This window comes from Fusarium solani (assembly GCF_023522795.1).
Source record: "Fusarium solani strain SB1 chromosome Unknown bctg00000008, whole genome shotgun sequence".
NCBI lineage: Eukaryota > Fungi > Ascomycota > Sordariomycetes > Hypocreales > Nectriaceae > Fusarium > Fusarium solani.
Window position 1 is genome coordinate 2147425 of NW_027072148.1, and position 15003 is coordinate 2162427.

The window sequence follows — 15003 nt, forward strand, 5'->3', positions numbered from 1 at the left end:
CACGAACTCTCTTCTTCGCTAACTTCTCAATCTCCAATCCTCTCACCGAGAACCCGAATGAATTTGATTCTTCACCGTCGTCCAACGTGGAGACGACGCGGCCGACTTTGCATCTGCGTCCATCAACGTCTCTATCGGTCTGCTCGATTCTTTTTGTCGCCCTTAGGCCGCAGCTCAGTTCATCCCAATCCGCCCCCCGCCTTCTTCTTGGCTCCAGATCCTACAACCCAACCCAACCCCCCTTCAACTACAAGAAGAGGGGAAAAGGGACGAAAATGGCCTTTATGTCGTTGTGCCCAATATCAGCCCAACTCGTGGGCTTTCATCGCCACGGTCACAGGTTCTGGACGAAAGATGGGGGGAGGAGGGGGGTGTTGAGCTTCAACTAGCAGTGCTGATCACGTTGCCCCTCGTGGATGCGACGCTGCGCAAGTGCGGCTGACGGACGACTACGAATTGTCGAATGGCAGCTGATGCTTTTTTTTCTCCCCTGCGCCGCGTGGGAGAGACAATGACGACAATGATAGGGCTCCCAAAAGGATTTGTTCACCCGGCGCAGCAGCAGCTTCAGGCGCCAGCAGCCCCCCAATCGCAGAAGCCCAACAAGGACGGCATCGACGCCCAACCGCTTCATCGGCAACTGCGCCATCATCACCAGATCGTGCAGTGCAGCCAAGAGCTTGCTTTTTCAGAGATTGGGGGCGGTGACGCCCTCGATCCTGCAGCTGGGCCTGGCGGGTAACATCACCATGATGAGCATCATCCATCGGTCCATTGCATCGGGCATCAACCTCGCCGCCATCGATGTGATGCGGCCTGTTTCTCGAGTAGCGAGACCTGGCTGGCGCCTCAATCCGCTTCCTTCCTTGGCGAATATTGGGCGCTTGGTGGTCTGAGATGGATGGCATCGCTTGCTCCCTGCCTTGTTGTCTCGACTCATCTCTGCGCTAGCTGGCTCGGAAATCTTGCACCCGTCCATCTTCAGCTTAACCGACCTGCGCGCCATGCCGATTCAATCTTCAACTCCACCTCGTCCGGGGCGACGGAAATGCTGGGCATTCAGTTCGAGGCTTGCTCTTTGTCTCCCCGTGTCATCGTCCATCTCGCTTCGCCAAAAGCGCCTGGCACCATCGACGGACATTGGAAAAAGAAGAAAAACCATGGCTACTATCGAATATCGGTAGCGCCGTACAGGTTTGGCGCGCTCTGGCGCAGTAGCGCGCGGGGTCCGGCTATGCTCTCAGTGTTCCAGCTGAGCGGATGCCGGTAACCAATTGGCAAGGCAGTTTTTGAACGCAGATTTTGTGTCTTGAACTCGATCCCTTTTCTTCTGCCGCCCGATCCAAGCCTTGTTCAATATGAGATGCTGACGCACACAGGAAAGCTTCAAGACATTGTCTCAAATCCTGAGGGCGGCGCCTGTGCCTAGTGTGACGGGTACCTAGCTTGAATTGCAAGCCATTGATATCAGATCAGATGGAGGCAATGAGCTAGATACCTACACGCCGTCTCGCCTTTGACACACCGCCGTCGATTCGAATCGCGGATAGTCGACTCGACTAAATCCCGGCAGTTGTTCTCCCGCAATTCGTCTATCGGTTTTGAAACACCCCTGCCCCAGCCCAAAATGTCTGTTCGCCGTCCCAGTCTGCCGGGGCACGCGAAATCGACAAGACGGAGGGTCCAAAAGTGACAGGTCATTTTGCTACATATACCATCTGTTGTACACCCCTCCGGTTCGGTTCACCGCAGCGCCGAAAAGGGAGAAGAGACAAGAAAATAAAATAAAATTTACCGACCTCAGCCTAAACCGCTTCGATACATATGAGATCAACTCGACGACCCTACAGAAATTGGGTTACATTTGATCGACGAGTGAAGCTATCAATTGCCGATGCTCATGTGCAATCTCAGCCTTTGCCTTCTCAGCCTCAGCATCTTAACCCCTGGAAAGTGAAGCTGGCGTTCTTTGCGCCTTGCCCTGTCCTGCTGTGCCGTGCCGCCTTGTGCGACCTGTCGAATTAGCCACCATGGCTTCATGCCCACGCCCCGAGATATTTTCCGTGCTACCTGGGAAACCCGAGGCTATTCAGACATGGCTGTCGACGCCCCATGCATCCGATGACGTCCGGTACCGATCCTTCGGTGACCCTGGTCCTCGGCGATCCAGTCTCTCCGGAGGATATTCGCGCCATGAGACATCTCAAGAATTTTAGCTTACATTGCCAGGGTGAAATGTCTCTGATGAATCATGCACCGGGCAAGGGATGACGAGCGACATTCCCAAAGTGTCGGTAAACGAAGTCGCTTGCTGAAAGGCCGAAAAGCATCGGGAAACCGAGACCTCGATGACCCTCCCGAGCTGTCGGCGGGTTGATTCCGTGGGGGCCGCCGCTCCGCCTTCCGGGCGGGACCTGGCGCCGACTCGGATCGGAGCCACCCACGGACGGACTGGCCCGATTGGAGCGGACGAAAAGGCCGATCCGCGCCCTGGTCTTAAACACCATGGGTCTCGAACCTCGAAGTCAAAAGGCGTGTGATGAGAAGATGCACCCAGAGTTTTGCAATTCCAAATCATCAACAAGGTCAAACAAGACCGGGTGTCGTTTTCTTTGCTTTTCATCGCTGTCACATCGGGACTTCTTCGCCACGGTTCGCCTTGCCATGGATTGCTTGGCCTACAGCCTTGCTTTTCTGCGAGGCGACCAAAGACATGCCTCCAAGTTGCACTTTCAACTGCCGTTGTATGTATCCATTGCATCGCCGCATAACGCGTGTACCCGACAGGGCGGCTCAGCTCAAGCCGCGTCTCCCTGGCCAAAAAAAGAGCCCGAGTACGTAGCACCGGAGGCGACGCCATGATCCTAGTGTCTCAGCCACGGCCGTGACTGGGGGGTGCATTGCCTCAAGGGCGTCTGTGGATGTGAGTCTCATCACCCCTTTGCGAGAACAAGGACGAGGATCTGCCGAGCTGGCGGTGATGTCTTGTCAAGAGGACGATTGCAGGGTCAAGGTTCAGCTGGAGAGGGTTGAGACTGTTCTAGTTTGTCTCCGGGGTGGACGGAGAGGGTGTATCTTGGGAGTGTTGATCTTTAGCATCATCATTCCGATCATGGTGTTGATGGGAGCTGAATATGCATCTCTTTGGCATTGACGTTGGCCAACAGGGTGCTGACAAGTCTGACATTGCGTTGCTGGGTTTATGCCTATCGTTGTGTTGGCAATGCTGGTATGTATGGTCTTTCCAAGGATGAGGCGATGGCCATGCCAGCTCTTGGGGATCTGGTACTTGATGATGGAAAACAGTCAAGGATGTTGAACATTGAGTTAGTCATTGTATTGAGAAGTACCGTCTTATCGCACAAAACTTTTAAAACAGATGCTGGTGGGTATTGCGATATCATTGCCTACCTCGTTGCGGTTTACCTCGGTTTGACGAAGTGAATAGCAACTCCGATAAGGCAGACAGGGCAATGCAGAAGATTATCCACAGCCATTTTGAGAGCAATTATATCGTTGTGGTCTCATACCATTTCGAGATGGTCAGGAGATTTCTATCGATGAGGTTGCCGTGCTTGATCGGGGTGTCGTGGTGGGATCGGGTGGCCGGAGGGAGGTGGTTGATATCAACCAAGCTAATTACTGGATCCTAGAGCTTATCTGTTGGCGTTGATGTTATAACATAAGTGTGCCTTGATCTTGCTATCCTCTTGAAATTGTTTGATGATGATGCCCAGGTTGATGTTGGGGTGAGAATTTGTAAATCGAGGACAGATGATGCCATGTCTGACAGAGGGTGATGCTTCACTACTTTGACAAGCATGACATTGAAGTTCTATAAGGAGTGGCATGCACTGTAGCTGCTTTGGAGAGTGATAAAGACATTCGGGGACCTGCGAGACAAGATGTTGTAGTCGACAAGTCCACTTCCTCTCTTATAGAGCCGAAGAGGGTGTTGAGATGGTGGTAAATAACATGGTGCTCAACACAGAGTGGCATCAACAGGATATTGTGTATCAGCACTGAGCTGAGTGAAAGGTAGAGATACTCTATAACCCAGATCTATGTACTCTAGTTATATATGTAGTGTTACGCTTGATACCAGTGTTGTGCTGGAAACTACCTCCTCTCCTCCTATGCCCCGGCTCCTCCTCTAAGGGGGCAGGTTACTGTATCGATGTCAAACACACCTGTTGCAGAGTTGGGCAAAATACACTCTGGAATATATAATGCCTATCAAGTTGGGCATGGTTGTTGGCATTCCGTCGTTGAGACTGGAAGCCCAAGTGCGAACCATCTAGGCCTTGATGGAGGGTCGTGAAAGCCACCAGACTTACAAATATGCCATAGACCTTGCCATGAACCATGCCATAAGGTGGTAGGTGTGGTGATATCGTCAACCGTATCATAGGTGGACACATTGTAACATCGTGGTGGCCTCCTCAACCATGCCAACCTCGACATCCCATCTCTGTAAGCAACGTGAGCATGGAGCATAGACACAGATGACCAACTGTAGTCACGGCCATGGCACAAAACTGAAACCGAATGCGTGAATTCATGATGGTGATGCTGTTTGAACCCGCTATGTACCCTGACTTGTCTTGCCCTTCTTTCTCTCCATGTCGACGCCCCAACACACCAACTCCCTCTTGTCCACTCGCACTTAGAACTGATCTGACAGATATTAGTTTCTGTGAAAACAGCCATCTCTTTGTTAACTCACCAACAGTCATGCTCATGCTGACATCGGTATTCTCCACCATCTTGGTAAACTCCTCAAAGCTGATCTTGCCGTCCTTGTCGAGGTCGGCCTCCATGATGGTCTTGTCGACGATCTGCTGCAGCTGCTGGTCCTTGAGGTTGCTGCCGACCATCATCTTGAGCACGATGAAGAGCTCGCCGTTGCTGATGTAGCCATCGCGGTCAATGTCGTAGACCTTGAAGGCGAACTGCAGCTTCTGCTCCTTGTTGCCCTTGCTGCTGAAGGCCGAGAGGCCTGTGACGAACTCTTGGAAGTCGACGTCGCCGCCGCCGTCCTCGTCAAAGATGGCGATCATTCTGGATATGGGGGGTTAGTGGTTGTAATTGAAGGTATGAGGGGTCATGACGGACCGTGTTGCCAGAGGGTTGGACGAGATCTGAGGAAGGCTGAGGAATTCATCGCGCTCGATCGTGCCAGAGTTGTCCTAGGAAGCTCTAGTTAGTACACTATGCCCATATACAGCGTGTACCCTTTCATCTGCCAGCATCTATAGCTGATCCCAAGGGTCAGACAGCTTGCGCACCTTGTCCAGCTTCATAAACCGCTTCCGCAAACGATCGACCTCGTCTCTGTCGACTAGAGTAACACTCTCAGTTATAGTTCCTTAGCTGCAGCCAGCCCCTAACAACGGGCCGCAGGGGAAGGAAATCAAAGCTCACAGTTGGACCCTTGGACGAGGTTGTCCAGGACTGCGCTGGTGGTATTGCCCATGGTGGCGGAGGGGTAGAGGGGAGTATAGTCGAGGGGGATGGATAGAAAAAAAACCCCCAACGTTTATCGGCGGCTTCGGAGAGAAAGTCGAGTAGAGTTTCGAAGTCGCAGGGTCCGCAGGTTCGACAAGAGGGAGGGAAAGTTGTACGTTCGTGATAAGGCTGAATTTGGCTGGGGCGAGGCAAAGAAGGCGGTCTTGTCTTACGGTTGGCGGTCACTCTTTAATTCTAGACCGGGGGTCGTCTTCTCCTGAGTGAGCGGAGCGGAGGGGTAACTAGACCACTACTGTACAGTAACGGAGAGCGGGAGGGGAGCTTCTCAGAGAAAACGGAGTTGAAAGAAATGACGTGACGTGACGTGCACGTGCCGTTGGTTACGGCAGGAGCGCTTCACTCAATGCAGCCTTGAAAGGTTGCCTCCGTTTTGGAATTTGACCGACAAGACGGAAGGAGCTTCTGGGACATGCCGTGGAGAAATTGGCTTTGCACCTTATCATAGAGTGAAAACTATCGCAAATGATTCAATGCAAACTGTCCCATTTACTATCGTGATACTCATTCAGTACATCATAGCAAATAATGCACCAGAGTCAAAACATGGCAAATCACTTACCGTTTGCTTCCGTCTGTTACGTGGTCGCCTGGTCAGCCAGCCCACCCGCTACGCGGCGTCACGCACCCACTGAAAGCAGGTGCTGCTAGGCATCTCCAGGTACCTCGCACCCACTGAACCACACGCACTGGCGGCCCAAACGGTACTCCAGCACCCCAGCCCGACTCAGCACCCAGCGACGGTCCCCAAAAAAAGGAGGCAGTGGTCTGAGCGCCCCAAGTACCTCCCCGCAGAAATCCGCTGGAGAGTGACCTCGTTCCCCTCCGCTCCAGCAGCGCCGCCCGTCATCAACACTGACGTTTCCAGTACGTTCATCTCGCCCATTTTCCCTTGCAACCCAGCGAAAAATCTCTGCGCGGCAAAACCATCTCCAACGTCACCCCATCGAACCCGACCGCGCCGCCATCGAAAAAAGGCTGCAACAACGCCATTTGCATCCTCTAATCGATCGATTTCGATCAGAAACCCACCGTTTTATGTCTTGATCGCTTTTTTTCGCGGATTTTCCGCCGCCTAGCCGCCGACCTCCTCCTCTCCCTTTCCCCCCTTCGCCCCCCTGCCAACATGTCATCACGCAAGGTCCGCGTCAAGAAGTTGAGCGTCAAGACGACGCTCCCCGTCCTTCGCGAAGATCAGATCGACCCCTCCGAGTACGAAGCTCTCACAACCGAGAACCAAATCGCGACCGGCGTCGAGCAGGCCGAGGAGAATGTGAGTCCTTTGTCCTCTTGCCAGATATCAGATATCACGTGTCTACTCACGTGATATACCTTGGCACTTTCCGACGCGTCCTTGATACACCACCCAACTACTATCCACCACTACCCAGCACCACCCCTCCACGGGCCTCAGATTTACTCATTTTTAAATAGGAATACCATCTGCAAACAATTCTCAAGGAAGCGGGTACAAGCAATGACCAAGAAATTCCCGTTCCGCCTCCCCAGGAGAGCGACATCAACTATGATGAGCTCTATCCTGTTCCCTTTCATAAACCTTCCTCTTATATCCGCTTCTCCCAGACTGTCGAGGAATGCATCACATGTCTCTATGACATGACCACCGAAGATGATGAGTTCCTCAAGCAGTACAATAGTAAACCCCCTGTCGCCGGCCTCCTCTCCGAAGATGACTTTGAACGCATCATGGAGGTGTTTGAGGACACCGCCGCAGAGCAGACTCCATTTGCGTCAGTCGACAATACTGTTGCCGCCTATGACATGATGGTCCCAGCTCTTAACCACCTTGGCTCACCAGTCTTGATGCACCACGCAAAGCCGGTGTACGAGTACTGGAAGTCAAGACGGTTGGAAGCTGGCAACAAGCCCCTGCATCCAACCCTCAAGTTCGAGACTCACCAAGAGACTGACGATGCGGATCCCTTTGTCTGTTTCAGACGGAGAGAGGCTCGCCAGACTCGAAAGACGCGAGCTCGTGACAACAAGATCGCAGAAACTCTCAAGAAACTGCGGCGCGAGCTTGAAGATGGTCGGCAATTGGTCCTCATGGCATACGAGCGTGAAATGCTGAAGCGAGAGCTGCTGACCATGGACCGTGCTGTCTTTGAGGAGAGGGCAAGGCTTAAGGGGATTAAGCTTCGGTTGGGGATCAAAGGAGAGGACGAAGATCTCGTCAACCAGAAGGTATGTGAACTGAACAGCCCGCGCAATACCCCTGGCGCATGTCACCAAGTTATCCCGCTCGGTACTAACTTGGATAAACAGCCCCAAAAGAGAAAGCCCGTGGATGCACCAGTGGTGCAACGACCGCCTGGAGTCCATCTGCGGCAACCTGTGCGGTCGGATGGTAGAACACTCGACGCCGATCTCGTCCAGCTGGCAGACAAGCTAGCAGAGAAGGACAATGAGTTGCGGCTTGACATAGAAATGAAGGTTCAGAACCACCGCAAGTGGAACCAGAACCATATTGATCTCACTCGAGATCCGCTCTCGCCTGTCAAGGACCAGGGCATGGAGCTCAAGTTCCGACCGGCCAAGACGCAATACTTGATGACGCCTCCTGCGTCGAATTCTTCAGAAATGGATATGGATGAGGACGCACCTGATGCTATGCAACTGGACAAGCGTGAGCCGCCCGTCTTCCAGTTCAGCGCTGGATCGAGTGAGCCACCTCGGAACAACCATCCAGCGTTCCGTCGACGAATTGGCCGACTGAACCGACTCTGGATCGACCGAAGAGGCATGGTGACGCCGCCGCGGGAGATGAGTGACGAACAGTCAGACCGGTGGAAGTACGACTCAGACTCTGATGATGACGAGCCGCCGGTGTATGAAGTCGATCCGTTTGACACTCGAGCGCTCAAGTTCAGAGCGACGATTCCACTCAACCCATATATGTTTAGACCACGGCCGGCGGTGCCGCCAGAAGCAGTGGCGGCAGCGCAAGCGCAGGCTGCAGCACAAGCTGGGAACCGAGGACTACCGTCGGCGGCAGCAGTGGCAGCGCATGCCCATGCTCAAGCCCATGCGCAGGCGGCAGCACAAGCGCACCTGGCAGCGGCGCAGGCACAGGCAGCGGCACAAGCTCAAGCTCAAGCTCAGGCGGCCGCATCGTGAGTGCCGAAAGGTGATGACCGGGACCGGCCCGGAAGCATATTGTATGATAATGGTGTTTATGTGTTTTATACCCAATATTTGGAGGAGAGCGTGGACGGGGGCGGTTCGAAGAGGGCCGGTAGCCGTTCAAAGGCGGGGGAGGAATGATGTAAAGTATTCAATCGTGGGCTGTGGCATTGCGAGGAGTTTGGGAGCCGGTGATGTTTGGACGCGGGGAGGAAGAGCTCAACCGATGGCCCAAGCCGATGAAAAATAAAAAAGACGAACGGTCTGTATCAGACCGTAAGAATATCTGTGTGTCGTGCCTAGATGCTGCGAATGTGAGTGTCATTGTGTCTGTCAGTAGACTGTCTGGTCGAGGCCTGGGGGAGGTCAGGTGGACGTGTTGGTGAGAGGGTGGCTGAGGGGGGAAGCTTTGTAGCGTCCTCGGACTTGATCGTGACGGAGGGAGTTTTTGAAGCAAACGGCGGTGAATTGTTGGCGTCTAGAAAAAGGACTCGAAGTTGTATTTGTAGTAAGCAGAAAGTAAAAGGTCGATTTCGAGGAGGCGGCAGTGCGGGAACAAGGTTCGGGATGACGAAGCTTGAATGAGGGACCTGGATATGTCATGTTAGCAGGGGAGCAAGGCTGGGGGTGTGTAATGCAGAGGGGGGAATAGAGGAAATTAGTATACCAGATAAAACGAAGTAGCAAGAAGCAGACTCTAGCAGAAGAAGGTATTCAAGCTCGGAGGAGCAGTAGAAAAACTGCAAGGTGGATATCAAGTGTGAGCGAAAGCGTGTGATGGTGATAGAGGAGGCTCGGTCGTGGAGTGGAGGGCAGCAGGCGGGCGGGAAAAGTGGCCGGCGAACCGGGCGCCCTGGATTTGGGTTTCACTCCCGGTACGGGTCGTCGATGACTTTGTAAGGGACCTTGTTGTGGCTTTGACCCCCATGCAACTTTGTGTGTGGGAGGGGTGGATGTGGCTGGTGACCCGCGCTAGTTAGATTTTTTTCTCTCTTTTTTTCTTTGAGCTTTTTTAATTCCCATCAAACGGCTTGAACGATACCCCCACCCATTCAGGGCTGCTTCGACGAGTAAGCGAGGAGCTAGATTGGTTAGGTTGTTCCGTTTTGTTTCTCCTTCTCCACTGATTCGATTCTTGTATCGGCCGGGAGAAGGAGGGGGAGAAGGAAGATCTGGGTGTGCCCCTCTCTCCATCTCTATCTTATCGCAATTCATCCTTTGACATCACTCAATATACTTTAACAACAACATTTTACCTTGGACATCTTTCTGCCTAATCTTGTTTATTCTTTGATGTTTATTTACATGCCATGATATAGACAGATTTTACGATATCAGACTACGATCTACACGCTGCGAACAACCTAGACTTCTCAACACCATCGACGATACCCCACCATGGCCTTCTCACGCAAGTCCTGCTACATCGCCCTCGGGTGCGAAGGCTCAGCCAACAAGCTCGGCATCGGCGTCATTCTTCACACCGCGACCGAGACAAAGATCCTCTCCAACCTCCGCGACACCTTTGTCTCGCCCCCCGGCACTGGCTTCCTCCCCAAGGACACGGCCGCCCACCATCGAGCACACTTTGTCCGTCTCGCCCGTGAGGCCCTCGCGGAGGCCCGTGTTTCTCCTGAGGATGTCGACTGTATCTGCTACACAAAGGGACCTGGTATGGGCGCTCCGCTCAACTCGGTCGCTGTCGCTGCGAGGGCGCTGTCGTTGCTGTGGGATCGGCCGCTTGTTGGCGTGAACCACTGTGTTGGACATATTGAGATGGGACGATATATCACCGGCGCCGACAACCCTGTTGTGCTGTATGTGTCGGGCGGAAACTCGCAGGTTATCGCCTATGCCGAGCAGCGGTACCGTATCTTTGGAGAGACGCTCGACATCGCCGTGGGAAACTGCCTGGACAGGTTCGCCCGTACTCTAGAGATCAGCAACGACCCCGCGCCGGGCTACAACATAGAGCAGCTCGCCAAGAAGGGCACAAAGCTCCTCGACCTGCCTTACGCCGTCAAAGGCATGGACTGCTCATTCTCAGGCATCCTTGCATCTGCGGACGCGCTCGCAGCGCAGATGAAGGCCGGCGCCGACTTTACCCCCGCGGACCTGTGCTTCTCTCTCCAGGAGACGGTATTCGCCATGCTGGTCGAGATCACGGAGCGTGCCATGGCGCACGTGGGTTCGTCGCAGGTGCTCATCGTGGGCGGCGTCGGCTGTAACGAACGGCTGCAGGAGATGATGGGCCACATGGCGCGCGAGCGAGGGGGATCCGTCTACGCCACCGACGAGAGGTTCTGCATCGACAACGGCATCATGATTGCCCACGCCGGCCTGCTGGCCTACGAGACGGGGTTCCGCACGCCCCTGGAGGAGAGCACCTGTACGCAGCGCTTCAGGACCGACGAGGTCTTTATCGAATGGAGAGACTGATGCAGTACTATGGGCGATGATGAATCGTGTGTGATTGTATTGACTCATCCTGGACTGGACTTGACGCTGGCTTGTCATGGTTAACAGTGTCATGGCGACTCGACTCACAAACAATCGCGGTGCCTATTCATCTCTCAATCTCCCGCACTGAGACGTTACTCATCTTGCTCCAGCAATCATGGGCATCTGAAATACCCTCTCACCCCGTCTGACCTCCATCGCTCATACTATCCCCTTCATGCATACATATCGGCGTACATCACATCATGTCCAAAAGAATGGAAGCTTCCAGTTGAATCTTCCGTCCAAAACTGAGCGGGCCCTTGGAAACATGGCCGTTATCCCCCGAGCAGGCTTTGTCTCGCCCTTGTCTGAGAACTGGGTCTAACCATCATCCGAAGACGTGGGCTTGTAGACAATCGTCGTGACATACTATCTCGCCTTTTAGCAAACTTCCTTTAACGGGAACGACGCCGCATACCTTGTTTCTATACCGAGTCGTGGCCGATACGGCAAGAATATTGTTCTTGATGCTGCTGGTGGCGAGATGGTTGAGAATGGTGTGGTTGGGCATGTTGAGCACGCTGTTGTCGTCCTTCATCAGCGTCGCCGCGTTGAGGATGGGCTTGCTCAGGAACCCGGGCAGCGTGGGAGGGTTCGGCAGCTTCTCGATGGCCGTGACGGCGTACTGATACGCGGGCGAGTCCTCTGGCTGGTCAAAGTCGACCAGGTACTTGGGGATCTGGCTACGGTACGACTCTGGCGGGGGGACGGCCTTGCCCTTGGGCGGAGGCAGGACCTTTTGGCCCTGAGGGGCAGCCTGAGCGGCGGATTTAGGATCCGGGGCCTGCTGCTGATGGGCGTCATCAGGGTTGACCTCGATGTAGTTGACAAGGTTGTTGCCAAAGTCGACAGTGGTGGGCAGGTCGGGAGACGTCTGCATGATACCGTCCACCAGGAAGCGGACATGGTGGGTGCCGGGGAGGATGTAGACGGTGGTGCTGAAGCACCCGGGCCGACCTTCGCTGTATTAATATACATGTCAGTAAAAACGAGCAAACTTGCATAATGTTTTTCCTTTCCTCATACGACATGCCAGGGCGAGTTCGGGTGTGACAAGTCATCCGAGACTGTCAAGCCCGCCACGGAGACACAGGAAGATGCGGATAACCGATTCAATGTCTCGGAGGGAGGGTAACATGGGCAGATATAGCATCACTGTAAACACTTACATGGGATGAAGTCGCTGCTTTCGATTCCATTGGAAGATTGTGCCCGTCACGTAGACCTTTTCGCCGCCGCGGAGCCATTCGAGCTTGGCCGGGACGACAGGTCTTGTCTTATCAACGCGAAGCTCCTCGCTGTCCTCCTCGTCGACAGTCGTTGCGCTCAGCGCGGAGCTCTTGCGGGTCATGCCATCCGACGAGTCGATCAGCTCGATCTCGGGGACCGGCTGGTCGTTCTCCGGCGCGAGGATGGGGGAACCCGGTGTGTGGACTTCCTCGTCGATGGGGAGGGGCAGACGGGGAGGGCGGGTGAGGTACATGTCGGTGATGCTGCTGTTGGAGACGAGGGTCGGCTCGGGGATGGGGATGTGGGCCGAGTGGTGGGAGCGGACGGACGAGGCCTCGATGGGCACGTCGACTGGCTTGGAAGGCTCATCGCGCGGAGCGGCGGGGGGCTTTGACTCGACAGCCTTGTCGGGAACGACCCTGGCGTCGGAGGACGAAGCGATCTTTTGCGGCACGGCGACGCCGCTGTGGGGAGAACCGCTGAGGGACGAGACGGCGGTGGGAGGCAAGCTCTTGGGGCGGTTGACGACGGTGGAACCCTGGGCCTGGGCCATGGAGGGCTCCGGGGGAGCGGCGGATCGGTGGACGTGGCCGGGGATGATGTTGCGGGCGTCCTTGCGGTGGTGATGCCGGGGCGACTCGTGGCCGTGTCCGTGGCCCGGCGCGGACCCGGGGGCCGACGACGTCGGGGTCGCCGGCTTGGAGGAAGAGGACGGGTTGTTACCCATGGTTCTCTTAATCCCCAAGGGGATGTTTGCAGAAGGGGTTTGGTGTTTCGGGGGGGGTTAAGGTGAGTGGTGTTTGTGGGAGTCTCTCTTATAGCGATGACGATGCTGGCATCTCAATCACCACGGGTTCCGATCAAGGGGCACAGGGTATCCCCATGCGTGCGCCCCCTCCTCTGCGCCAATTGAACGGCGGCCCTCTGATGGGACGAAAAAAAGCCAACAAACGGTCTGGCACGACAGGTTTTAACTCTTTGTGTGTCGCCGGTAAGAGGTTTTGTACTTGTATGTGTATGTGTCTCGTATCTGCAATCGCCGGGTAGGTAATGAAATACCGATCGTGTAGAGAAAAAGTATAGCGCTTATATGTCCGTCGTGAAAATGAATATCGTCGTCGTCGTTGGTGGCGGCGTCCTTTTCGTCTTTGCTTGTACCACGCGTTGTGTGGCCTGTCGTCGTTGTCGTCGGTCGCGGGGCGGGAGTGGAGAGGAAGAGAGTCATGGAGGAGCGGAAGGAGAAGAGATGCTGGGGAGTGATAGGGCATGGGCGGGAGGTACTTTTGCTAGCACACAGAATTGTATGAGATGAAATATCACTCCTTGGCTGTCACTAACTCCCTTGAGACCCACCGTGGTTGGGCTTCTGCAGTGAATGGCGGGGTGGAAGCATCCGCTAAGTGCAGGCCCACCACCACTGGAACCAACCATGAGAGTTGAGCTCAACAGCTCACAAGCTCTCCCTCCATACTTGAAGCTTGTGAAAGAGTCTAACTTTTCATATCGCCATCTCTGATAAAGCTTCAACGACATAAAAAAAGGCCAATTCCCCTCGAAGACCAGATCGACTCACTACTCTCCTCCTGTCTCGGTGATGTAATCTCAAACATCATCCTCCCTGGTTACCTCACCAAGGTAGCTTCCTAGCTGGAGGTCTTCAACCTCAACTCCTATATCAAGCTCCTCCCATCAACAATGTCAACCCTCACAATGTCCGACGCACCACCCCCAACAGCAACCGTCATAGCGACAACCTCAGACCCTCACTCACCCCTTCTCGTCGCCTGGGACGTCGTATCCGCCATCTTCCGCTTCGTCTACTCCTTCAACTGGTCACTCTACATCTCCAGTCTCTTCCGCGTGCTATCCTTTCCCTTCCGCCTCATCCTCATCCCCTTGGGATTTGTTAAAAATGTCATTCTTGTCCTCCTTGCTCCCCTATTCTACATCATCTCTTATTCTCTAGCTGGCGTTCGCGCCGTTGTTGATTTCCTTGTGAGCCTTGAGGTATGTGATGTGACACAGCAACCCAGAGAGGCCAACTCAGCTAACTTGTTCCCACGTAGCCATTATACACATTTGTAAGAATCAACTACCTCGTTTTTACGCGTGTATCTAATCTTTCCTCTAGTTTGGCGCTGCTGCAGGCGTGGGAATCTTTGCCGGCATCGCCCTGGCAATCTGTTCCTCCCTCATCACCACCCATCTTGGAATGCAAGATGACGATACGGCATCGGAGCGGCCAGCCTCAAAGCAGAGCCTCACTATCGACACGGGCAGCCGGCGAGATTCATCCGGTAATGAGCTGGAGTGGCAATGGCTCGACTCGCCCAGTCACAGGCGTCGGCCAGCGGGTGGTTTGCTCTCGCAGACAATTCACGAAGAGGACGATGACTCGGAATATTAATTCGTCTTGAGTGAGGGCGCAGAAGACAGGGCAGATACTACCAATACCAGGTATGATTCTATAGTTTACACACTATGATCCGAGGCACATAGGCTAGATACCTGCCTCACTGGGACGCGTCGCATATCGTAGATGCGCTGCGTCATGCAATAATGCTACAAACTCGGTCCTTCGCAGATCATTATCCCTTCCTT

At 54.3% G+C, this 15003-nt stretch overlaps 6 protein-coding genes across 6 annotated transcripts; 4 read left to right on the forward strand and 2 right to left on the reverse strand.

The window, feature by feature from the left end:
* Positions 1-520: 520 nt before the first annotated feature.
* On the forward strand, positions 521-1270 carry MRS44_012725 (uncharacterized protein; the record flags this gene model as incomplete). The annotated part of the gene is made up of 2 exons (XM_046276057.2): positions 521-738; positions 832-1270. The coding sequence occupies 2 exons, from the start codon at positions 521-523 to the stop codon at positions 1268-1270; spliced, it is 657 nt and encodes a 218-aa protein (XP_046132812.2).
* Positions 1271-4666: 3396 nt separating this feature from the next.
* MRS44_012726 (uncharacterized protein) lies at positions 4667-5476 on the reverse strand (the record flags this gene model as incomplete). The annotated part of the gene is made up of 5 exons (XM_046269377.2): positions 4667-4677; positions 4727-5061; positions 5116-5189; positions 5289-5341; positions 5425-5476. The coding sequence occupies 5 exons, from the start codon at positions 5474-5476 to the stop codon at positions 4667-4669; spliced, it is 525 nt and encodes a 174-aa protein (XP_046132811.1).
* Positions 5477-6072: 596 nt separating this feature from the next.
* MRS44_012727 (uncharacterized protein) lies at positions 6073-8664 on the forward strand (the record flags this gene model as incomplete). The annotated part of the gene is made up of 5 exons (XM_065618892.1): positions 6073-6119; positions 6188-6393; positions 6606-6799; positions 6961-7731; positions 7813-8664. The coding sequence occupies 5 exons, from the start codon at positions 6073-6075 to the stop codon at positions 8662-8664; spliced, it is 2070 nt and encodes a 689-aa protein (XP_065474964.1).
* Positions 8665-10068: 1404 nt separating this feature from the next.
* MRS44_012728 (uncharacterized protein) lies at positions 10069-11109 on the forward strand (the record flags this gene model as incomplete). Its single annotated transcript, XM_046269376.2, has 1 exon — positions 10069-11109. One exon carries the CDS (start codon positions 10069-10071, stop codon positions 11107-11109), a length of 1041 nt encoding a protein of 346 aa, XP_046132809.1.
* A 384-nt stretch (positions 11110-11493) lies between these two features.
* Positions 11494-13129, reverse strand: MRS44_012729 (uncharacterized protein; the record flags this gene model as incomplete). Its single annotated transcript, XM_046281109.1, has 3 exons — positions 11494-11541; positions 11591-12134; positions 12342-13129. 3 exons carry the CDS (start codon positions 13127-13129, stop codon positions 11494-11496), a joined length of 1380 nt encoding a protein of 459 aa, XP_046132808.1.
* Positions 13130-14112: 983 nt separating this feature from the next.
* On the forward strand, positions 14113-14809 carry MRS44_012730 (uncharacterized protein; the record flags this gene model as incomplete). The annotated part of the gene is made up of 3 exons (XM_046269375.2): positions 14113-14409; positions 14469-14483; positions 14534-14809. The coding sequence occupies 3 exons, from the start codon at positions 14113-14115 to the stop codon at positions 14807-14809; spliced, it is 588 nt and encodes a 195-aa protein (XP_046132807.2).
* Positions 14810-15003: the final 194 nt, after the last annotated feature.